Source organism: Cervus elaphus, chromosome X, assembly GCF_910594005.1.
Source record: "Cervus elaphus chromosome X, mCerEla1.1, whole genome shotgun sequence".
NCBI lineage: Eukaryota > Metazoa > Chordata > Mammalia > Artiodactyla > Cervidae > Cervus > Cervus elaphus.
The window spans coordinates 111057641-111081795 of record NC_057848.1 but is presented as its reverse complement, the minus strand read 5'-3'; the positions used below and the strand labels follow the sequence as shown (position 1 = coordinate 111081795).

Sequence of the window (24155 nt, the reverse complement as noted above, 5' to 3'; positions counted from 1 at the left end):
TTTCCACCCACCCCACACGCTGGATTTTGAATAAGCTTCAGGGTGGGGGGTGGGGGTGGCAGACACTGCCTATCCTTTGGGCCACCTTGTATGGTCCCCATCACGCACCAAGTGATATCCTAGATAGAGAAGTTCCCTGAGTCACATTTCTGGGGCAAAACATTATCCTTCATTGGTAAGTGTTGCCATCACACAGGTGGGGGAAGGACAGAATGGTTCCAGGAGGAAAAGAAACCAGTGAAAGGAAGCACCCTTTTCTCTCTCTGCTCTGTTACTGGAACTGCTTGTTTTCACACGACCCATCTTCACAGTTACCCAGAGTGACCTCCTCACTCCCATCTTATAGTAGAGAAAACTCAAAAATGTTGCTCCAGAGTCACATTTGGAACTGTGGCAGGGCCATTTTCAGCACCCTTGCCTTCAGGTTTGGGGCTCAAGATCTAAGACTATACATGAGAGGAAACTGGTTTACTATCATGGAGCCCTCTGGTGGGGCTGGAAGAGGCCAGTCCCAACCTCATAGGTGGGTGGTACCTGACGATTGGACAACTTCAGGATACCATCCAGGCCATGGTTGCACTCTAGCACTGGAAAATGTCAGGTGTGCTGGTAAAACCAGGAGCACCAGTCAATACCCAAGTTACAGAAAAAAGTCCCTCTGAGGTCCATGAAGCCCTTGCTCAGATGGGACTTACTAAATTTAAGAGTAGTGTGCACAAGGAGAGGAACTGTCCAACAGGATAAAGTTGAACATAACAGACTGAAGCTTTCTTCTGCCCTGTGTTATCCTGACAAAAACATTCTGAGGAACTATACGGGTAGAGGCTTGGCTGGGATAAGGGACACTCAGAGGGGCTTCAGATGGGAGCCTAATGGAACTGGACAGGTGCCCTACACACAAAACACAAGACACTGAGACAGCCGGGTCTGGAGTGGGAGAGACTGACATGGTTGGACAACTGGCATGCTGACAGCCGGAGTCTGACATGCCCCAACAGAAAGGAACAACACTGACCTTTTTGAGAGTGACAGGATGAGGGCAAAGTGCACCCTACACATACACACCTATTGTTAGTGCATGAGTGGTGCTGGTGCTGAGGAGAGGTGAGGGATACCAAATGGGCTGGAGGCTGGTCTTCATGGAGTGTGACTGAGGACTCCTGCAGGCAGTGCCTCAGTTTCTCCCTTTGTTTTGAGGTCTCAAGCTTTGAAGGTAAAGTTTGAACTAGCTGCCCTGGAAGATCATCTGTCTGTGATTTGACGGATGTGTGAGAGAGAGGATGGGGAGTGTGCTTGAGCCTGGGAGGAATTGGGCCATGCCCCAGGACTTGAGCCATCTCTGGCACAAAAGGAGTTAATGGCAGGGACCGCGCCCCCCCTTGTCCGGGCACGCGCAGCGCGCCCCCTCGGTGCGCGGGCACAGCAGCCAGGCTGCCGGAGAGCAGATCTCGGGGATTCGGGTGCGGAGCCCTTGGCCTGGAAGCGATATGGGTGGTCCGTGGCCCGGTTCAGTCGCTCGCAACAGCCCGGGGAACAGGTGAGGCCGCCTGCCCCGGTCTCTCATCCTCTAGCTGCCCATACCTTGCCCCAATCCTATCCCTTCCCAATCCTGGGGTGCTCCACTTCCCAGCCAGTGCACCCCATCCTCAACCCCATGTTCTCCTTCGGCACCCCTGACCCCCCACCCAATCCTCCCCCGCATTTCCTCCCCACCTCCTTCCTCCCTGAATCCCGCATCCTTATCATCCTCCCGCCCATGGTCCCTCTATTTCCACTGCCCGGCCTGCATGCTCATCAAAATACCCCTCCTGAGGGCCCCCTGCCCCGTTTCTGTTTTGCACATTGCCAGTCCCCCCTCCCCCGCAGTGCAGCCCCATCCTTCTTCCATCATAGCATCTCACAGCCAGACTCCCTCCCCCACTCTCTGCAGCCCCCCCCAACGGAGGCCTTTATCCTATCCTCCCCCATTCCAATGCAGCTCCATCCCCCAATACCATTCAGAACCCGCAAAGCCCCCAATACTGCAGTTCTCGACACCAGTCCATTCCTGCACAATGCCCCCCGCCCAATACTGCTCCAGCCCAGAGTACCCCCAGATGCTTTCTGAGCCCCGGCTTTGCCGCCTCCCCTTGTCTTCTCCCAAATTGCAAGTTGGACCAGGATGGAGATCTTGGCCTTGGGGACTCACAGTGGGTCCTAGGGTACAGAGGGCGTTTGGGGGTCGGTTGATTTGTCTAGGTGTTCACGGGGGAACGGCTGCAGGAAATTGACTCACAGGAGAACAGCATTTGGTGCTCAAGGGTTACTGGAGAGGGAGGCATCTCAAAAGGGTTAATGGAATTTGCGGGGAGGGGCAGCACTGAGGGGGTTAATGGTGTGGGGGGGGTTGCTGGCGGGGAAGCCGTGTGAATGAGCGGTCTGTGCCCCAGAGTTGCCATGGAGACGGTGAATGGGGGGATTGTGTGAACTCAGCTGCGGACTAGCCCCCACCACCAAACACACACGCACACCCACTCCCTCCTGCCCCACCTCCCTACTCCTACCCCTTCCCCTCCTCCCCCCACCCGGGTGCATTCTGGGCAGTGTCTGGGATCTAACCACCCATACTTTTATCCCCATTTCCTCTGAGCCCTCCCTTTAGTCTCTTTGCCCGCCCTCCCTCCTCCTTTTTCTCTTTCCCTCCCTCTCCTCTCTCTTTTCCTTTCTCCCTCTTTCTTCTCTTTCTTTCTTTCTTTCTTTCTTTCTCTCTCTCTCTCTCTCACACACACACACACACACACACACACACACACACACACACACACACACACACACACGCTCACATTCCCCTCTCGGTGGCGGTGGCCGGGCGTTCCCATTCTCCCTCCCCCACCCCTTCAGCCAGTTCTTAAAGGAGCAGGCCTACAATCTTGGAAGGCGGGAGAAATAGGGGGAAACTCAATTGTGTGTGTGTGTCCATGCGGGAGTGTCTGTGTGTGCCTGTGTCTATGTGTTGACTGTACAGCTGTTGTGTCAGAAGGCCTGTGTGCCTCGAGTGTGTTGCTATTTCTGCTTCTGTCTCCACCTATGTGTCACCATTATGCTGCCTCTGTCTCTGGATATTTACCTATGTGGTATGTGTGATTAGGTTTCTCTGAGTCTCTGTGTGTGTCTCTGAATGTATCTCTCTGTGAGTCTCTGGCTCTGTGAAGTTGTCTGTCTCAGAAGGTGGGACTACATGAGGGGGTCTCTGTGGGTTTGAAATATATGTCTCTGAGTGAATATCACAGTGTCTGTGATCCCAGCTTTCTCTCTCTCACTCTCTCTTGAGTCTTTGTGAGTTTATTTCTGTGAGTCTCTGAGTGTGTGTCCCCCGCCCTCCGTTGTTTATTTTACACTGGCTGAGCATCAACAATGCCTAGGGTGCTAGGCAGACTGCTTTCTGCCTCAGTTTCTGGCACCCCGTGTGAATTAGAGATAACTGCCAGAAAGGACTGATGCTTAAGTATTTGGAAGCAGTAAGGGCTTTGGAGAAATGTACAGGAGGGCCTGGGGACTCTCGTAAATGTCTGTCCTGCCCCCTGCCCTGCCACAGAGAGAGGGGGTCTCTCTGGAGGCCCCTTTGCTTATGTAATGCACATTCCCTTATTCTGCCTTAGTCCTGGAGTGAGGTGCACAATCCTACCCTCTCCTGACATGGAGGACCCTATGGGGGTTATGGGTCTTGGAGGCTAGAAGCTCAGTGTCCAGGAAGAGTACCCAGGAACTTGAGCTCCACTTCCTGTTCCCCCACATGCTACTCTGGCTCCAGTTGACCCCGATGAACTCCATTGGCTGAGAAGTTGAAGTTGGGGGCTGGCAACTTACAGTGGCAACAACTGTCAATCTCTTCATCCCCTTGGCTTTTCCAACCACTTCCCCGGGTGTAGCGAATGGCTCTGAATGGCAGTATGAGGGTCCTTGGAATCCCAGGTGTGAAGAAACGTTTCTTAACTGTAGAACAGCCCGAGCACAGTAGGGCCCCAAAGACCCACTCCACGGTCCTCCCAACCATCTTGGATGACGCATACTTCCCTCTTTCCACAGGCCTGTCTGGCCCTGAGGGAGTCCCCTTTCTGAAGCTGTGGTGCTCGGACGACCTGCTCTGTACGTTGCCGGGCACCTATAGGTGTCCCTCGAGAGTTCAGTTTTGAGGTTCAAGTCAGTGTGGCCATGAAGGGGCTGCCTGTTGGGCTGATGCTGTGACCCTGGAGTCTGCCTCTCCTGCCAGTCCCCCGGCCCGGAACATGTGGCTGTGGCTTGGCCCATCCTCGCTGTCCCTGAGCCCCAAGCCCACAGTTGGCCGGAGCCTGTGCCTCACCCTGTGGTTCCTGAGCTTGGTGCTGAGGGCCAGTACCCAGGCCCCAGCACCCACAGTCAACACTCACTTTGGGAAGCTAAGGGGTGCCCGGGTACCATTGCCCAGTGAGATCCTGGGGCCTGTGGACCAGTACCTTGGGGTGCCCTACGCAGCTCCCCCGATCGGCGAGAAACGTTTCCTGCCCCCTGAACCGCCCCCATCCTGGTCGGGCATCCGGAACGCCACACAGTTTCCCCCAGTGTGCCCCCAGAACATCCACACAGCTGTGCCCGAAGTCATGCTTCCTGTCTGGTTCACCGCCAACTTGGATATCGTCGCTACTTACATCCAGGAGCCTAACGAGGACTGCCTCTACCTGAACGTCTATGTGCCCACGGAGGATGGTGAGTGCGGCCAGGCGCTATGCCCTCCCTGCTTCCCACCCACCCCACCGTGTTTGTGGCTGGCATGTGGTCGTGTGCCCTGAAGCATGCATCTGTCTGTCTGTGAAAAGGCTTTTAACCATCACTTGGCTTGGCCTCCCTCTTCCTCCTCCCTGTTCTTTCCTCTCCCAGCATTGTCTGAGCTCCCATGTGTGAGTGACACTGTTACCACAGGATGGGCCTGGCCAGGCCTGAGAGCTTTGACAGGTCTAGGGCCAGATGCTGGATGGGGGTTCCCTGGGGGAGTATGGGTCACTGCTGGCAGCTTCCCCGCGGGAGGATGCTGGCTCCACCGGGCCCCCCTGTTGCCATTCCGCCTGCTCTGAGAGGTGGTAGGTGTGTGTGGCCAAGGGAGCTGGGTGTGTGTGGGGGGAAAGGGGGCAAGCCTGGTGAGCAGTGCTTAGGTGCCTCCTCTTTCACTAGCTGATGCCTCCTCCCGCGGGGGTCACACTAAGGTAAGTGACAGAAACAAGGAGATGGTGGGACAGGCTCTCTGCCATGTGCCGCCTGCAGAGCAGCTCATGGGGCCTGGGGGGTGGGGGGTGCATGCCCCTGGGCAGAGGCCTCCTGTTATTTTTTAGTTTTTTATTCATTTTACAGTAAAGCGGATTTCCAAGGAATGCGCCCGAAAGCCCAACAAGAAAATTTGTAGGAAAGGAGGTAGGTAGCCAGCCGGCGGGGAGGGAGAGAGAGAGAGAGGGAGGGCTGCCTGCCCACCTGCCCTTGCCCCTGAGGACCCAGCCTTCCTTCAAGTAGCCCAGGCTCAGGGGGCGGTTGGTGAGCAGGCATAAGTTCCACCTCATCCAAGGGCCCCGGCTCCCCTCAGGGAGGCTCTGGTGGCCTAAGGCAGGTTCAGAGCAGAAGCAGCAAAACCCCGTTTCTTTCAATCTTCCTGGCCCCCAATTCCACCCTAAAGTGTGTGCCGAAGACAGAGCCAGTGCTTTCCTCCAGGTCACCCCAGGAGAAACTCTAAGCCGCCAAAATGGAGCCAGAGGCTCTGCCATTTTCCTGGTGAGGAAGCTGCCATCTCATCCTTCCGTGCTCTTTCCCAGGTTGAAAGTTGAGATTCAACTCTCCAGCCCTGGAGCTTAGACCAAACTGTACCCAGGCGTAGTAACCCTGCCACTTTGTCTACCGCCTCTGGCCAGGGCATAGCTGAGTGCCCCTGGCTGGCCTGGTGGCAGACCTTGGGAGGTCTCTGGGAACTGTGGACTCTAAAGGAGGCACAAGATCTCAAATTTCAAATTGGCACTCTTGCCAGGAGGAATTTGTCCCCCCACCACCTGTATAATAACTCTTCCTGTTCCAATACCACTTTATGTTTTCTGCAAAGCATTTGCATACTTAGCTCAGAAAAGCCACCCCCCTCCCTTCTCTGGAAGCTTATAAAGCACGAGTTGGTTTCCCAATTTTACAGATGTGGAAACAGGCCCAGGGGAGTGACTTGCTGCTGCTCAAGACCCCTTCCCTGGTCTGTGGCAGGGCCTGGACCAAAACCTGGGTCTCTTGACCCTCAGGGAAGTGTTCTTTCCACTGTAGCATGCGAGGCAACTCCCATCTGGTCATTCCCACCTCCCTGACTCTGAAACAAATGGTGAAATACGGATGGGGTGAATCAAATTGGAAGCAGTAACAGACTAAGGAACAGGTGGAAAATCACAGCCTGGTCCCTACAACCCTTTGGCAAGCTTGGAGTTTGTTTTCCTTTGAAATCATAGGGCAGGGTTCCCCCAGGTGCGGTCATCAGGGACTGGATATTCCCTACCAAGTAAGAATCTCTTAGGAGAAGAGCCCAGAAATGTATGTGTTGTGCTTTTGATGCACACTGAAGCTCTGAGGGATGTCCCCTGCCCCAGAGATAAGCTTTCCACCACCTCCCCACACCCAGCTTAGGGCTTCGAGCTCAGAAGGCAATCAGTAAACACGCTTTTGCATGAATGAAGATAGGAGATGGTGGTGCTGTGTAAAGAGTATGGGTCTGGGAGCCACAAGCCTGGGTCCCATATCAGCTGCTAACTCACAGTGAAGCCTTAGACAAGTCTTTTCCTTTGAGAACCTCCGTTTCTGCATCTGAAGGTGGTAGGGGACTATTCCAATCTTAACAATCCTTTAACCTGTAAAGGAATTCATGAAGAGGGTCTGTTAAACCTGCTTCTAGTAGTTACTTGCTTACTTGGGTGTGGGGATGGAGGGGAAGGCGATGACATTAACCATTTCCTAGGAGCAGTTGATCCCCCAGAGCACCAGTAAGAGGCTAGGGCAGTCCAATCCAGTCCTGAGAGTCCAGACCTGGAAGCACCAGTCAAGTTCAAACATTTACTAATCGTGATTGTTGACTATGGGCAAGGCCATGTACTAGGTGCTGTTGGGATGTGGAGGGATATGAGGTAGAGGAAAGATTTAGAAATAACTAAAGACTCGGTCGCTACCCTGAAGAAGCTCATAGACTAGTGTTGAAACTTAGCTGGTTTAGTGAAGCCCCACAGGCCAAGCTGGGAAGTGGGTTCCAGACAACATGGGAGAGGGCATCTGGTCATTTAGCTGCTCAAATTAGTTCCCTATCCAGGGCCTGTTGGCCATTTGGAACAGATTTTAAAAGCCTGCCTCTTGGGGGAGACCCATCCCCAAAGATGGTTATGGGAGTGGTGTGTTCAGGGCAGGCAGGGCTGGTTGGGCACCTGCAGCAGCACAGTACTGGACTGGGGGATGGTGGTCTAGTTGGTCCCTGGAGGGGCGGGGACAGGCATGGCAGTGAGGAGTTGCTCAGTGAGTGCTATGCAGAGGGAGCAAAGCATCTGTACAAAGGAGGCTGGGACAGTGCAGCAAGCCAGGGACATTCCCAGAAGGGGACAAAAGGGACACATCTTTTAAGTCAGGGTCCAGAGTACGTGAAGAAATTCCTGGGGAAGGTGTGCCCTGTCCCCCCACCTCCACCTCCATCAAATTGGAGGGAATTCATGTTTAAGGATGAGTGATTCCTTGCTGTTTGAGGATGGGGTGGGGCTTTCTGCTGCGTGATGATGCCCCAGGCCCCACAGGGTTTCTGAGGGCAGTGCTGTCGTCAGGTGTTAAGACGATAGGCACCACTGGAAGTTCAGAAAGCCAGAGGCAGTTTCTGCCCCTCAGGCTGGGCTCTTGCCCTAGTTGAAAAGTTATTTTATAATTTGAGGGCGGCTCCTGTTTTGATTAATAGCTGTAAGGGAATCCAGACCAGCTGAGAAAGAAAGCTATTTGCTGCCTCCGGGCCAAGAGTATCTGATGTCTTAGACAAGAGGATAAGCCCTGGGGTACCATAGAATGACCTCTGTTTCCACACACTGATCAGCACCCGGGCAGTGGGTCTTCTTTCTCAAAGCCATTTTCAAGATGAACTTCTTGTCTCCTTAGAATGGGAAGGAGAGTTGGCGCCAGCTCAGCCAGGTCCTAAACTTCTCTCCTCTAGTTTCTTCTTTTCTCTTATTCCTTCCCTTCCCCCTTCCCCATGCTCCACCTCTTTTCCTGACTTATTTTTTCCCTTCCCTTTCCCCATCCCAGAAAGGTGGCATGGTGCAGTGGAAAGACCATGGGCTTTGGAATCAAGCAGACCTGGGTTTGGATCTCACCTCTAGCACTTCCTAGCTGTGTGATCTTAAGCAAGTCACTTTGCTTCTCTGATCCTCAGTTTCCCCATCAGTGAAACAGGAATAAAGATAGTCCCTCCCTCACTGGGGTGTAAGGATCAAACAATATGGCAGAAGTAGAGTGTCTGGCACATGGTAACCATTCGGTACATGGTAGGAGCTGCTACCATCATTCCTATCTCTGTTTCTCTCTCTCTCCCTCTCTCTTCCTCTCTCTCTCTCATGTCCCTTTCTCCTTTTCCCCTTCCTTCTCTTCCCTCCCTCCCTCTCTGGCTCTCTTTCGATCTCAGAGCAATGCTTGCTGCTCTCAGGCCTGGTTCCTGTGGGCAGGAACCCCATTTGCCATTACCCAGAGCAGGTCCCAGCGAGGAAGAGCAGAGGGAAAGCTTCATCTCCCATTTTCTCCTGTGGGAATCAGAATCAGTTGAGACCCAGCTTGAGCCTGCCCCACTGGGCCCAAATAGCTTAGGGCTAGGGTCCCTGTCTCTGCCCTGACAGCTCATGTCTGTAGCTACACGGTGGTGATGCTGCCTCTCACCCTTGGCACCTGCCCCCATGCTCCAGCTCAGCTGGCCTGTGTACGCATGCGCAGCCCCTTCCACCTGGTAGAAGGCCTTCCCCTGAGATGGTCTCCAGCTCCATGCCCTGGCCCACCTGCTGCTGCCTCCTTCCTAACTGGGAAGGTGGTTGGCTGAGACAGGCTTTTGGGGACAGAGAGGCAGGTAGGGAGGTGCAGTGAGGCCAGCACAGCAGGGGCCTGCAACACCATCATCCTGATGAAGGTCTGGGCCTCAGCCCACCCATTCCCTCAGTTCTTGCCATCCCTCCTGCCTGTCCTGGGCCCAGGCCCAGAGCTGGCTTGCTGGGCCACACTGCAGTCATGCTGTTTTTGAATTCTCTCTCTGTTTTGTTCTCTGTTCTGTGCTGTTGTGTCTCCCCGTGTCTGGTCCCCAGGATCCGGCGCTAAGAAACAGGGCGAGGACTTAGCGGATAATGACGGGGATGAAGATGAAGGTATTTGGGGGCTGCAGGGCGTGGCGGCTGGTGCATGGCACAGAGCCCCTCCCCCTCTCAATGGGGAGAAGCCCCGTCTGTCTGTCTGTCTGTCCGTTGGTGTGTTTCTGTTCCTGTACAAGGCCGTTGGGCTGTTCATCCATCTTTGGCCTGGTCAGCCACTGGGAGTTCCAGGGTGATGGACACGGCTGGCGGGAGCAGGGGACCACGAGCGGAGCCATGGGGTCCCCCACTGCCCGGAGACAGCTTCCTTCCCCATCTTCTGTGGTTCCTGGGCACCTGCCCCGACTGAGCAGCAGGGAGAGTGGAGAGAAAGCAGGACTGAGGAGGGCGGGGGGTGAGGAGAGGAGCAGAAGAACCTGAATGGCAGGAGCCCCTGTGTTTTTGTGGGGAGGTTGGCTCCTGGGAGAGGGAAGTGAGGAGTGAGGCAGTGATGACCGCAGGGGCTGGGGAACAGCGCCACCTAGAACCTCCTTGGCCTTCGCCCAGAAAGAGAGAGATGGCCTGGGGTCAGGGGCTGTATTAGGTTCAGGACGGCCACGAGGACCAGGCTGAAACACCAGGCTGAGGCCAGTATGCCACAGACCAGGCAGTGGATGGCATAAGATCCTTGGGTGACGGTTGAACCAGTCTTCCTTCCTCCTCAGGAAAACAGGTTGTGTTTGCGGCAGCAGAGAGCATTCCCTTCTACCTCCATGCCCCGGCCCCCACCCCTGGGGGCCACACAGCTCAAGGGGGCCCACTGGTGGCTGGTAGGGTGTGCTGGGGCAGCGGGGTGCAGCCCAGCTCCCAGGCTGGGGGTAGGGGGTGTGCTGCCGATCTAGGCGATCAGCTCTGTCCCCACTTGGGATGGTCACGGCTTGGGAGCAACCGCTTAAAAATCCCTTGCTGAGTGGCCTCTACGGAGGCTCCATCTTCATCTCAGAGCTGACTGGGGGGGGTGGGCTCTCTCATTCTTAGTTCTGCCCCCACCTCTTCCCCATCCCCAGTGTTTGCAGCTAAGTCTGCCTGATGTCCAGGGAGAATGGGGTGAATGAGCACATGGTTGAGAAACCATGTCAGTAAGGTCCCCCCCAACCCCATCTCTGCCATTCTCTCCCCTGTCCCCACATTTTCCCTTGTTCTCTTCCTGTGCCACCCCTTATCCCCACACCTCTTGTCTCTGTCTGCACTGGGGGGCCAGCTGCTGCCAATGGCCGTATTTCCATGTAACTGGTCTAGCCTTGGGGGTTTCAGGGCTCCCCAGCACCTGCTCTCTAAAGCCATGTCAGGTCCCAGGACTCCTGGGTGCCCAGGGCAGGGACTCACTGATCCAGCTAAGGGACCAGCCCTTTCTCTTCCTCCTGCCCCATCCCCCAGGGCTCAGCCACAGCCTCTGTAGAACTCACTGTATCAGGCACACCTGGCTGCCTTCAGCTGGGAGGCACTTGAAACTAGTCTTTAAAAACATCACCAGAATCTGACTTTCTCTGGCCGATGGCCCAAGCTCTGGGCTGAACAGCCCCCTGAGTCCTGCCCTCAGAGATGGCAGTGGTGTCCTGGAACCTGGGATAGCTTTGCTGCCCGCACCCCACCCCAGGGCTGGCAGGGGTGGGGGAGAGAGGGCAGCCTACCCAGCCTGTATCTCAACCCTTCTCCTTGCAGACATCCGGGACAGTGGCGCTAAGCCTGTCATGGTCTACATCCATGGAGGCTCTTACATGGAAGGGACAGGCAACATGATTGACGGCAGTGTCCTGGCCAGTTATGGCAACGTCATCGTCATCACCCTCAACTATCGGGTTGGAGTGCTAGGTATGGTTCCCTGTTGGATGCCTAGAAGGAAGCCTGAGCTCTCAAAGAGGAAGGATAAAAGGCTGAGGAGCTGAGAACAAGCCCCTGGGTTCTCTAGCTGGTCCTAATGACGGTGGTCACAAGGTTGTTATCCATGGTCTTACCCAACTGCTCGGAGCTTATGCACATCCCTAGGTCCTTTCCTGGAATGTTGAGATGCCATTCGAAATTCAGTTCAAACTTCACACCTTCTCTTAGGCCTCAAGCTAGGTCTCTGCTTCCAGATTTTTGCATGGCTGAGTTTTGTAAAATCAGTTTATTTTCTGGTATCCTGTCCTTATCCCTACTCTCCCACCCTCACATCCCTAAACACCCTATACATACATAGATATTCCTTTTAGTCAATCACACATCTGCACACCCATATACCCTCACATGTCCACATGTCCACATGGCCCACATCCATCCCCATGTGTCCAACTATTTCTCACTTCCACAAACATACACACACACACCCCTACATCTACAGACCCCCTCACATATATGCACATTCTTCCACCACTCCATACACACTCCACACATATATTTTCCCCAGCGCACATAACCAGATACCCGCATACCTCTCTATACTCCATATCCATACCCCACATCTACACAGATTTTTCTCACCTTCCATGCGTACACACACACACACAGTTTCCCTCCACATCACTATATCTATGCCCATATACACCACACATGCCCACTTCACGCTTCCCTCTATCCCCATAATGCACTCTACACAAAGACCCACACCCTGGGTCTATACCCACACCCAAACCCCACACATATGTATAAGGGCACACACCCCACTTCTGTATCCACTCTCCTCTAACATCCACACACACGCGTATGTCCCTCAGCTTCCCTACATAAGGAACTAATGTTCCCCTCCCTACACATATAGGAGCCATACCTGCAAGTCCACACCTCCCCACCCCAAAGTACATAAATACTACATATATCCCTCATATCCCTGCTTCCACATGTACACACACATTCCATGCTCTACATGTAATATATGTCCCCCCCTTATACATCCCCCGTTATACACAAATCCACAGACCCCCATGCACATACCCACACATACACACGTATATATGCACACATACTCTTCCTATACACATCTAGCATATATATGTCCAATACATACATGTATACATATTCCTACCCCACAAATATACATGCATCCATATACCCACACCTGGTCATCCATATCCATACATGCATACACACTCAGGCACACCCCACACTTACATACCCCATATACATACACTACACATTTCTTCTACTCTACACATATCTCCATATACTCCTATCCCTTACACCATTGTGCTCCCACACATACACACTTACTTCTCAAATACCTCCTCATACACACCCTTATCCCCTTCCCACACATACTTTGTCACCCACCTGCTTATTTTGGAGATTTAGGGTGCCCCTCTGCCCTGTGCCTTCCTTGATAACTGTTAATGCCTGACTGTGGCCAAGGTCTTGAGGTAAACAAGTGCCTCAGAGAGGGCAATCAAGCACACAGGCCTCTGAGGGTGCATGCAGCCCCATACCCTTGGAGTGGCACAAAGAAGCCAACTTCCTGCCTGGGGTGTCCTCAGAGTCCCAGTGGGGGTCAGGGCTCTTTGTCAGGTCTGCAGGCCTGGGTGCTGAACCAACAAGTAGGCCTGGCTTCTTCAGGGCTGGTTGGCTGATGGGACCTTATTTTCATATACTTGTGAATATGTAGTTTTGCCTGTTCGAACCTCAGAGGCCCCAGAGCTGCATTTCACTTGTGGGTGCAGTTCCATACACAGAAAAGCCACCTCCTGTTGACTTCCCCTTAATACTACATGGGATAGCAAGACATCTTTTGGGGGTTCAGGCTGGAGAAATGATATTCCCTGAAAAAAGTGGAGCCTGTGTCCCCTTCAGCAGATCCAGATACTAGATGTGACGTATGTGGGGCATCTCCCTGATCTCTCCACAGTCTAGTGGGCTTCAGGTTTCATAGTTCTGCCACTGCTCCTGTGGCTCTCGGAGTTGCCCCTAACATCATGGCAAGACTCTCGTAAGCTGTTCTGTCCCATTGAGAAAGAGGATTGGAGTCTTGACAGTAAAAATGGTACCATGCAGGTGGCTGTAAACCCACACACTTGGGCTGCCCAGTGCCTGAAGAGTAATGAATATACAAATGTAATCACACACAGATATGCAGGCACACATGCATGGTTGTTGAAGGCCAGAAGTAATTTTGTTACTTTATTTTCTAAATTAGAGTGGTAGAAAATGTTCGACTCAGCTGCTTTTAAAAATGATCAACACAAAGCTCCATTCTCTAAGGACCAATGGAAAGCACAGAGAATACTAAGAATATGCTTCAGTTCCAAATTATCTGACCAGCTGGAATGAAGGCAAAGAGAGAGTGGAGAATTGGGGAAATGAGGGGAGAAAAGTAAGAAAGGGAAGGAAAGGATGGTAAAGAGAAAAGAGGATGAGAGTGACACAGAGAAAGGAGGCAGAGGAGAGACTCAGGATTTGAAGTGTCACTTGGGAGCTGTGGGCTGCAAGCTCCCTGTGATATCCTGGTTTGGTGATTACTTCACAACCCATCAGTTGCTCTAATCCTTAAGCTTGTATATCAGAAGTTTTTAACCTCTTGGGGAGTCTTGGACCCCTTTGAAATTGTGATAGAAATGATGGCCTCTTACCCCAGAAAATGCTTGCGTGCATACACACACACACAAACACACACACACACAAACTTATAGAAATTATTTCATGGATCCCACTGAAACTCATCCACGAAATTCAGGTTAAGACCCAGACCACCACCTTGCAACCTCCTCTCGTTTGCATAACCAGAACAGCAAATCTTGGGTTTAAAAAAAAACAGCACATTTTTTAAATGTTTATTTTAAAAAAATAAACATTTGTATTCTTTGGACTTAAATAGTTAATGATCAAAATAATACTACTCAAACCTCAGAAAGAGCCATAAAGTAAGATTTGGCCAGAAGTTTCCCACTACCTCCTGTGTGCCCTTCAGTGCCTGCTCTGGAACACAGATGTAACCAATAAGCCACTGATTGGACCCTGGATACATAGGAGATGTTTTTGTCTCTTGGCGCTAGATATAGAACATGGGTTTGTCCCTGTTTCTTGGGGATTTTGCTGTATAGCTGAGGCTTTGTTGTTTTGTTTCCCAAAACATGTGACCAGTTTTGGACCTTAATTATAGGCATTCATTCACTCTCCTTCCAATCAGCTTCTCCAAGCCCTGAGCCCAAACAGACGGTTCCCTCCAAGGTGCTTTTTTAGACATCTTAGGTGATGCACATATTTTATTAGACGATGTCATAGGTGAGTCCATGGATCCCATCCAAGGCAGAGAGGTAGCTATAACTTGAAAAGCCCCCACTGGGCTTGAGACCAACAAAAGAAAGGGACCCCAGTAGGATATAGGATGTGGATATCCCTGGGGCTGAGGAAGTAGGGGCTTGCTGAGTTTTCTTTCAGATTTCAGAAATGAATCCTACATCCTTGCTCAGGTACCTTCAGGCAAACTGAAAACCTGGTAAACATCAAGCCATGGATGACATATGTATCTGGTTTTGATACAGTGTACCAGATTCCCCTGTCTTCTGTTGACAAGCAGCTTACCATGTACTGCAGTATAAACTCGGGCCCAGGGAGACTGGCTTGGATTTGCTCTAGCAGTTTATGGAGTTGGGTGTCTCAGCCCCCATTCTCACATGGTTTCTCTGGATGACTTAGTTACTGGGGAACCAGCAGCAAATGACTGCTCTTCCAAACTGCCAGGTTTTTTTGTGTGTTTGTGGTCAGTGACATTTACTGTATCATCTGCCTGAGCCTGTTGGATAGAGCACTTCAAGCAGGACGCTTGCAGTAGGATGGTTGACATGACGTCATCCACAAGCTTCAGTGCCTCTTATCCTGAGGTTCATGGGACCTGAGGGAGCAGAGAGTGATGCTCAAATCCTCCACTCAGCCCTTTCAGGCCTTTGTTCCCAACCCAGGAAATTGGTACATCTTGGCGAAATCTACTTTACTACATCCAAATGCAGGCTCTCCCTGCTGATTAGGACAGGTGTATTTGACACATTTCACTGAATGATACCTTGGCAAAGACCAAAGCCAAGTCTGCTATTGCCTAAATAAGAGACAAGGCAGAGAGAAAATGGGGGAAGGAGAGAGGAAGGAGGACAGGCAGGCTAAGAGAAATACAATGATTTTTGCTAGAGGGTCTCAAGGCTTGGACAGCCAGGTTGGATCTTGGTCAGCATACTTTTCAAGACTTGCAGGAGCAACTTCAGCTTATGAATGGGCCAACAAGAAGCTGGTTCCCTTGTCTAGAGGCACAAGAGCTCCTCCATTCATCCTCATTCAGGCATTCTCTAATTCCTTCTCATTTCCTCATTGGGAACCTGGGGCTAAAGAGGGCTTATGACTAGGTCCTGAGAGGAATAACTAAGTACTTTACATACTTAATTGCACCAAAGGTAAATTAATAACATACTTGAAGAGGGTGAAATGAGCTCTTTCACAGTAGCTAGATTCAGAAGGACTCAAGAAAGACAGTGATGAGGTCTTGTGCCCGCTGGAGTCTGTTTGAATTCAGCTTCTGCCCGTGGTCTACCAGGCCCATTGGAGAACTCTCTGTGAGCTGAGGGAGCCTCCTCAAACATGGCCTCCCACAAAGTTGATCCCAGGGGCTGTGGATGAGCTTTTAACTGTGGAGTTAAAAAATACTGACCCAGGTATAGGTTTTCAGTGTGTAAGAGCACCACAGCTATCCACCTGGAAAGAACCTTTCCAAAAGCCTAGGGCAGGAGATGATAGCCTTCCAAGGAGCCTAAATACCAGGGAAGAGGATGAAATGAAGCAGCAAGATCAGACTAAAATGGAAGCAGGGTGGGGTGGGGGGAATATAGGACATCTCTGTGGGATAGCCAGCAGGTGGGTGGGAAGGTAGTCGCCATGGCAACAAGTCTCCACAGCAGCAAATCCCAGCAGGTGGGTGGGAAGGTAGTCTCCATGGTGACATGTCTCCTCAGCAGCAAATCCCAGTGGGTGGGCGGGAAGACCTGTTTCTGTGGTAATGAGCTGCACTGACTTCCCCATTTCTCCACCAGACGAAAAAGATGGTCTAACCCAGTGGTTTTCCAACTTTAGCAGGCATCAGAATTACCTGGAGAGCTTGTTAAACATAGAGATTGCTGGGCCCCACCCCCAGAGTTTCTGATTCATTAGGTCTTGGAGGATGGGGAAATGAGGACCTGCCCTGAGAATGAGGAGAAGGGGGCATCTGAGGCCCTGGAAGGAAGTGGAAATGGACAAGCTTGGATAGGGGGTGCCAGGAGGGCTTAGGGATTATAGTCTCTTGGAATCTTCACTTCCTCCAGAGACAGAACAAAGGGAAAAGAGAAGTAGCTATAGATGTATAGTGTGCTGAGCATATTTAAGATGCCTATGCTCATTTTATCCTTGATACAACCCTTTGAAGTATTTTATCTCCATTTTACAGGAGAGGAAACTAGAACCCAGGGATTTTCAATAAGTTGCCTAAAACTACATGGCCAGTAAATGGTAGAGCCAAGGTCCCTGCTCTTTCTACTCTGTCTTGACAGGTGCTAGAGTAATGTATCAGTTAGCACATCAAGGCAGAGGATGCTGGATACTGGCCATTTACAGTTCCTGCAGTTTAAGTCTCCCAACTGGAGGCATCCCTTTCAGACAGTCTGGAGACCCTGCCTTCCAAACTGGGGAATGAGTGGGAGGTAGGGAACTGATCCTCCCTAGAGTGATGGTGCTGGACCTTGCAGAAAAGAGCAATGGTTAATGCTAACTGGGTGAAAAGAGCTACACTGCATGCTCATCCTCCATCCTCATGCCCCTGACAGTCATCATCATCCAAATGCTCCACCCCTCCACCTTCACTGTCCTTGTGCCCTTTATTGAATTCAGGTTTCCTGAGCACTGGTGATCAGGCTGCCAAGGGCAACTATGGGCTTCTTGACCAAATCCAGGCCCTCCGCTGGGTGAGCGAGAATATCGCCTTCTTCGGTGGTGATCCCCGCCGTATCACCGTCTTTGGCTCGGGCATTGGCGCATCCTGTGTCAGCCTCCTCACGCTGTCGCATCATTCTGAGGGTGAGTAGCTCTTGGAACAGCACAAGAACTAGCCAAGTGCTGGCTGCCAACCCTGACCCCAGGCCCTCCAGGCTCCGGGGTGCCCAGCTTCATGTCCCAAGAGCACCCAGGGGAATCAGCAACCCTCACCTACCAGCTCAGTGTCCCTTTGGGGAGAAAGTGAAAGTTGTGTCTGACTCTTTGCGACCCCATGGACTATACAGTCCATGGGATTCTCTAGGCCAGAACATTGGAGTGGGTAGCCGTTCCCTTCTCCAGGGGATCTTCCCAACCCAGGGATCAAACCCAGGCCTCCCACATTGCAGACAGATTCTTTACCAGCTGAGCTACTAGGGAAGGCTTCTTTGGGGAGAAGTGGATGGGAAGTGTTTCTTTAGGGGAAGATGTATATCTCCCAGTGTGAGAGAGGGAAGGAGAGAATCCCATTTATATCTTGAGAAAGGAAGGTTCTCTTTGTGATGTGGGAGTCTTATTGAGGAGTGTGGGAGTAGGATGTCTCTCTCTCTCTCTCTGAAGGGACACTGGCTCTTTTTGGGCAGGGGAAATCTTTCTGTGTGGGAAGGACACGTGACTTCGGGTAGAGCTCTAGAGTGGAAATTAGTTTTTAGGTGTAAGAAACACTCATTCTCAGCCTTCATCTCTGAGGAGCAAGTCTGTGTAAGACAGGAACTGCCCTTGACGGGGGAGACGGGGCCAAAGCCAGCATTAAAAACCTGTGGGTGAGCTTTGTTTGAGGGATGGCAAGTTCTTATCACACTCCAGACCAAATCTCTCCCACCACCAAGCTGTATGATCCCAGCTAAGGGAGACTTTAATTTTTAGCCTGATGGGAAGCCTCTGCCAGTGACCCTCCCAAGGGGGCCGAATAGACCCTTTTTTGTGTTCAGCAGGAAATGTTCTCTTCACCTGTGGACTATGAGTACATGCTAAGTTGCTTCAGTCATGTCCAACTCTTTGTGAACCTATGGACTGTAGCCCACCAGGCTCCTCTGTCCATGGGATTCTCCATGCAAGAATACTAGAGTGGGTTGCCATGCCCTTTTCCAGGGGATCTTCCCGACTCGGGGATAGAACCTGTGTCTCTTACATCTCCTGAATTGGCAGGCGGGTTCTTTACCACTAGCGCCACCTGGACTCTAAGAGCCCTTTTTACCTCTGAGAGGCAAAGATGAGCTTCCCAAAATAAGTGTCCTTCTTTAAAGTAAGGAAAACAATGCGAGAGAACACAGTTTTTCACTGGAATCCACCTTATGAGTTAGTGATATTCTCACAGGAAGACTTGCGTTCTCTCTTTGAAGAAGGCCTGTCTCTCTGAGGGAGAAAAATCACCTTTTCTGACCTAGAAATTCTGCCTCCGTCCCTCCAGGGACTCCATGAGTGAAGACTAAGGTGGGAAGTAGGCAGCTTAGAATGTGTTCCTAGGTGATGGTACGGGAACAGGAATTCCTTTTTTCCATCAAGGAGAGTGAAGTGACGAGTGGTGAGGGTGCCTCTGTCTGGAAAGAGGAACAGTGCCTCCTCTGATTGGGGGCTATTTCCCTGGGAGGAGAAAGCCTTTCTTGGTGTGGTGCTAATTCTCTGATAGTGGGCCTGTGTCCCTGGCAACCTGGCTGCTTTAAAGATTTATTCTCTCTGTCTTTCTGTAATTGATTAATGGAGAATAATCTTTCAAAAAATGAGGCTTTCTTATGTAGTTATCTATATTTCTCTCCCTCTCTTTTTCACCCATGCAGACTCCCTTAAACTCTCTTTCACTCTCTCACACATATGACATGTGTGTGGCCATGTCATATGGCATACAGGATGTTAGTGCCCTGAACTGGGCTCAAAGCCGTAGTCCCTACATTGGGAACACAGAGTCTTAACCACTGGAGCACCAGAGAAGTCCCATAAACTCATTCTCTTAGAGGAATAGAACTGTGCTCCTGTGGGCCAGATTTTCCCTTACTTGGGAATGTTGAGGTCAGAGAAAGAATGATACCTTTTTTCCATAGAGGGGAAGAATCATCTATGTTTTGAGTTTGGGGGACTGACTCCTTCTTAGCGAGGGGAAAATCTGGACCTGAGGCATCAGTAGCTTCAGGAAAAGGAAAGTCCCTGTGGAGGCTACAGTTTGGGAGGACACATGCCCTGGAGACCTTCAGACCACAGGGCCTTTGCCCTCAGGAATCCTTCCCCAAACTCCCAGAATGTGAAACTCTCTCCTGCCTGCATTTCTCATCCCTCATGAAAAAGACCCCTTTGTGGTGGAAGCGCCAGCTCCCTGGTGGTGTGCTGGCACAGAGCTGGGCCCAGCTGGGCAGGAAGCAAGAGGGGAAGAAAAGGAGAGATAAAGAGAGGGAGCCTAAGGAAACTGATGTCTGGGACCCAAGGGGTTAATTCTTCCTGGCATTTCCTTAACCCCCAAGTTACCAACCATCATCCTAGAATGAGGAGACAAGAAACAGGCAGGGGACCAGTCAGGGAAGGAGCCCAACAACCCCTCCTCTGGTCCTAACCCATCATTCTAGCAAAAGGGTTATTCCTTCTTCACAGCCCATTCAACCCAGAGGGCGACCTCAGTAAAAAAGGAATGAAGAGGTATTTGATCTGCCCCACAGGGACAAGGCCTAGGCCATGAGTGACATGATGATCTGACTTGGTGCTATCTATTTTCTAAGGGCTTTTCCAGAGGGCCATCATCCAAAGCGGTTCTGCTCTGTCCAGCTGGGCTGTGAACTACCAACCAGTGAAGTACACCAGCCTGCTGGCAGACAAGGTGGGCTGTAATGTGCTAGACACAGTCGACATGGTGGACTGTCTTCGGCAAAAGAGTGCCAAGGAGCTGGTAGAGCAAGACATCCAGCCAGCCCGCTACCATGTGGCTTTTGGCCCAGTGATTGATGGTGATGTCATTCCTGATGACCCAGAGATTCTCATGGAACAGGGCGAGTTCCTCAACTATGACATCATGCTAGGTGTCAACCAGGGTGAGGGGCTCAAGTTTGTGGAAGGGGTGGTGGACCCTGAGGATGGTGTCTCTGGCACTGACTTTGACTATTCAGTCTCCAACTTTGTGGACAATCTGTATGGCTATCCTGAGGGTAAGGACACCCTGCGGGAAACCATCAAGTTCATGTACACAGACTGGGCAGACCGTGACAATCCTGAGACCCGTCGTAAGACACTGGTGGCACTCTTCACTGACCACCAATGGGTGGAGCCCTCAGTGGTGACGGCTGATCTGCATGCCCGCTATGGCTCGCCTACCTACTTCTACGCCTTCTACCATCACTGCCAGAGCCTCATGAAGCCTGCTTGGTCAGACGCAGCTCATGGGGATGAAGTACCCTATGTTTTCGGTGTCCCTATGGTAGGCCCCACTGACCTCTTCCCCTGCAACTTCTCCAAGAATGATGTTATGCTCAGTGCTGTTGTCATGACCTACTGGACCAACTTTGCCAAGACTGGGTAAGGAGAAGGTGGGGGTTCTACTTTGGGACCCTAGTGTGCCCTCCCCTCTGCTCCTCTACCTAAACCTCTTCCATCATCTCCCTTCCTAAAACAGTCCCCAAATCTTGATTGGTAACCCCTTCATCCCTCTCCGTACATCCCCTTATCTAGTCTTTCATGCCATTTCCTTCCGTTAAAAATTTTTGTTGAGGCTCAGAACTTGGTCAGCATTAGGATCAAGCAGGAATGAGAATTACTGGCATAACTATGGGGTTTGAGTTTAGATGGTAAGAGGCCAGGTGAAGTGGGAATAAAGTACAGTCAAAAAGCCTTTAAAGGGCTCTTGGAAAAACTGGGCAGCTGAAAAGATTAATGGATGCTCTGTAACTTGTGAGAAGAAGCATCCTATAGCTTGATTTCAGAGGATGGGTGCAGGGGAGGATGTGATGGTTTCCATGATGCCATGGGCAATAGAAGTTCAAGGTCTGGGTATGGACAGGGTGAGGGACCCCAAAAAAGATGGAAATGGTAGGACATTCTGGACTGGGGAAGGGGTTTAGGGCTGGGTGTGAAAGGAAGAATCTGGGCCTTTTCCTCATTAAATAGAGTGGTGACCCCAGATTTCCATGTGGTATTTCAGGGATCCAAACAAGCCGGTCCCCCAGGATACCAAGTTCATTCACACCAAGGCCAACCGCTTTGAGGAAGTGGCCTGGTCCAAATACAATCCCCGAGACCAGCTGTACCTTCACATCGGGCTGAAGCCAAGGGTCCGCGATCATTACCGGGCCACTAAGGTGGCTTTTTGGAAACACTTGGTGCCCCACCTATACAACCTGCACGACATGTTCCACTACACGTCCACAACCACCAAAGTGCCGCCCCCGGATACCACCCACAGCTCCCACATCACCCGCAGGCCCAATGGCAAGACCTGGAGCACCAAGCGGCCAGCCATCTCCCCCGCCTACAGCAACGAGAACGCCCAGGGGTCCTGGAACGGGGACCAGGATGCAGGGCCACTCCTGGTGGAGAACCCGCGTGACTACTCCACTGAATTAAGCGTCACCATCGCTGTGGGGGCCTCCCTCCTGTTCCTTAATGTCCTGGCCTTCGCTGCTCTCTACTATCGGAAGGACAAGCGACGTCAGGAGCCCCTGCGGCAGCCCAGCCCTCAGAGGGGAGCCGGGGCTCCTGAACTGGGAGCTGCTCCCGAGGAGGAGCTGGCAGCACTGCAGCTGGGTCCCACACACCATGAGTGTGAGGCGGGTCCCCCCCACGACACCCTGCGCCTCACCACGCTGCCTGACTACACGCTGACCCTGCGGCGCTCCCCTGATGACATTCCACTCATGACCCCCAACACCATCACTATGATCCCCAACTCCCTGGTGGGGCTGCAGACATTGCACCCCTATAACACCTTTGCCGCAGGGTTCAACAGTACTGGGCTGCCCCACTCACACTCCACCACCCGGGTATAGTAGCTCCAGCCCAGAGCACAGCCTATATCCTGGTTCTACCCCTCCCAGATCCACAAAAACACATGCACACATGCACACACACACACAGACACGTGCAGACATCTATGTATACGCACGCACCCACACCCAACAGCAGACCCACGTGCACAAACATAGACAGATATGGACATGCACCTGCATGTGCAACAACACAAATAAGGAAGTAAACCTGAACAAGTCCTTCAAATGGAGACACACATGAGTCCTTGGGAAACTGAGGACCCATGGAACAGCAGCTGAAGCCGGCTCCCAGACCTGACCACAGACACTCCCAGGGAGCCTGAAGCACCAGCTGGATACCCCTTGGTGCTCACCTTCCGCATCTCTTGGAACTGCACCACCCACCAACTCCAGACTTGGGAGCTTTAAAGAGCAGAGTAGCTCTTTCTCCCTTAGACTTGGTCTTTTTTCTGGGTCTCGTTTTTGTTGATTTTTAAAAAAAAAATTTGGAACAAATGTTTCTCCAACCCATGAGTGCAAAGAGGCTCCGGAAGGGGGGGCTCCAGGCCCAGGTCTCTCTGGCTTTGGAACTCCAGTTGCTCACACAATGACTGAGGAACGTGAGCCCCAAGAAAGAAACAGATTCGAGCAAGACCATGGGGGAGAAGGAGGAAGGGGCTGTCGCTGGATGGGGTTGGAAGGCCTAGGGGACAACTCACCAGTCACCTCTATCTCTGTGGAGGGCTGTGGAGACCACAGGTGACCTGCGTTCCCCAGGAGTATCAGCCTCCCTAGACCAGGGGACCCCAGATTTGGTGAAGGAGGTTTTGTGGAGGCCATGTCATTATTGGGGGCCCTGGGTGTAAGCTGGGTCCTACCTCTGCCCTTGGGGTAATGCTATCAGAAATTCACCCCATTTTCTTTAGAGTCTCTTTCGTGTATGTCATTTCTCTTTCAAAAAGACGGTGTTTTTTGTTGTTGTTGGCTTTTTTTTTTTTTTAAAGAAAAGTTCTTAAAACACTAACGGAAACCCATGGAGTTTGTCCTTTGTAAAAATTTTAAACACAGTGTCTTGATATAAAAATAAAAAATCCAGTTAGCACTCCCAAACTGCCTCCCTTGCACAGGCCTTGCCCTGACAGACCTCCTGGCAGGGCACCTCTGCGGGTGAGGACTCACAGTCTCCCTCTGCATCCTGTGCCTTTAAGCCGATACGAGTCTGGGCAGCTGGCTGCTGACCCCCTGCACACGAAGGCCTCTCATATCTTAATCAGGTTGCTGTCCCCACCCCCACCCTCACCCCCCAACGCTCTGGGTTCCTGCGGCTGAAGCCTTCTCTCAGCACCTCGGGGCCTCCTAATGAAACTGCAAAAATAACACTTCCTTCTCCACTGCGCCACGGCTTCTGCTGCCACTGCCGCCACCACCCGCTGCTGCCTCTGCCACCATCGCCACTACCCTGCCCTCATCCTGGACGACTGGGAGCTGGGACGAGGTCTGCCCTCTAATATGCTGAAAATTCTTTTTCATGTCTGAATCCAGTGCAGCATCAGATATGTGGACTCCCTGGCCTTGGGTGACTGACAGAGCAGGGGCCCTCTCCTCTCCAGGGATACTGGTTTCCTGTTCTGTGAATTAGAATTGGAGAAGTCAGTGGGGCCCTGGGAGCATTTCTCTCCAGGACTGTGATCAGTGGCTCCCTGTCAACCCTGGGGGACAGATTCAGTGGGCTCCACAGAGTTAGCATTATGCTATCTCGTATTATCCTCAGTGACCTGAAGGACTAAACCAAGAGTCTGCTCATCAAGTGTGACAGTTAGGCGGGGTTGCTGACACCTCAGAAACCAGGAATAGCATTCTTCAAAGTGTCCCTGATGGAATGAAG

The 24155-nt window shown here is 51.9% G+C and overlaps 1 protein-coding gene across 4 annotated transcripts; it reads left to right on the top strand.

The window, feature by feature from the left end:
* Window positions 1-893: 893 nt before the first annotated feature.
* Window positions 894-23380, top strand: NLGN3 (neuroligin 3). Of its 4 annotated transcripts, none has more exons than XM_043897069.1 (8): window positions 894-1537; window positions 4066-4722; window positions 5362-5421; window positions 9336-9395; window positions 11040-11189; window positions 17190-17375; window positions 20036-20825; window positions 21448-23380. In XM_043897069.1, exons 2-8 carry the CDS (start codon window positions 4266-4268, stop codon window positions 22289-22291), a joined length of 2547 nt encoding a protein of 848 aa, XP_043753004.1. In that variant the 5' UTR covers window positions 894-1537; window positions 4066-4265; the 3' UTR covers window positions 22292-23380. The 4 variants fall into 4 exon arrangements, with proteins under 4 accessions (XP_043753004.1, XP_043753006.1, XP_043753007.1 ...); XM_043897070.1 differs by lacking the exon at window positions 894-1537 and adding an exon at window positions 2805-3951; XM_043897071.1 differs by lacking the exon at window positions 5362-5421 and having other exon boundaries at window positions 1082-1537.
* The last annotated feature ends 775 nt before the right edge of the window (window positions 23381-24155 follow it).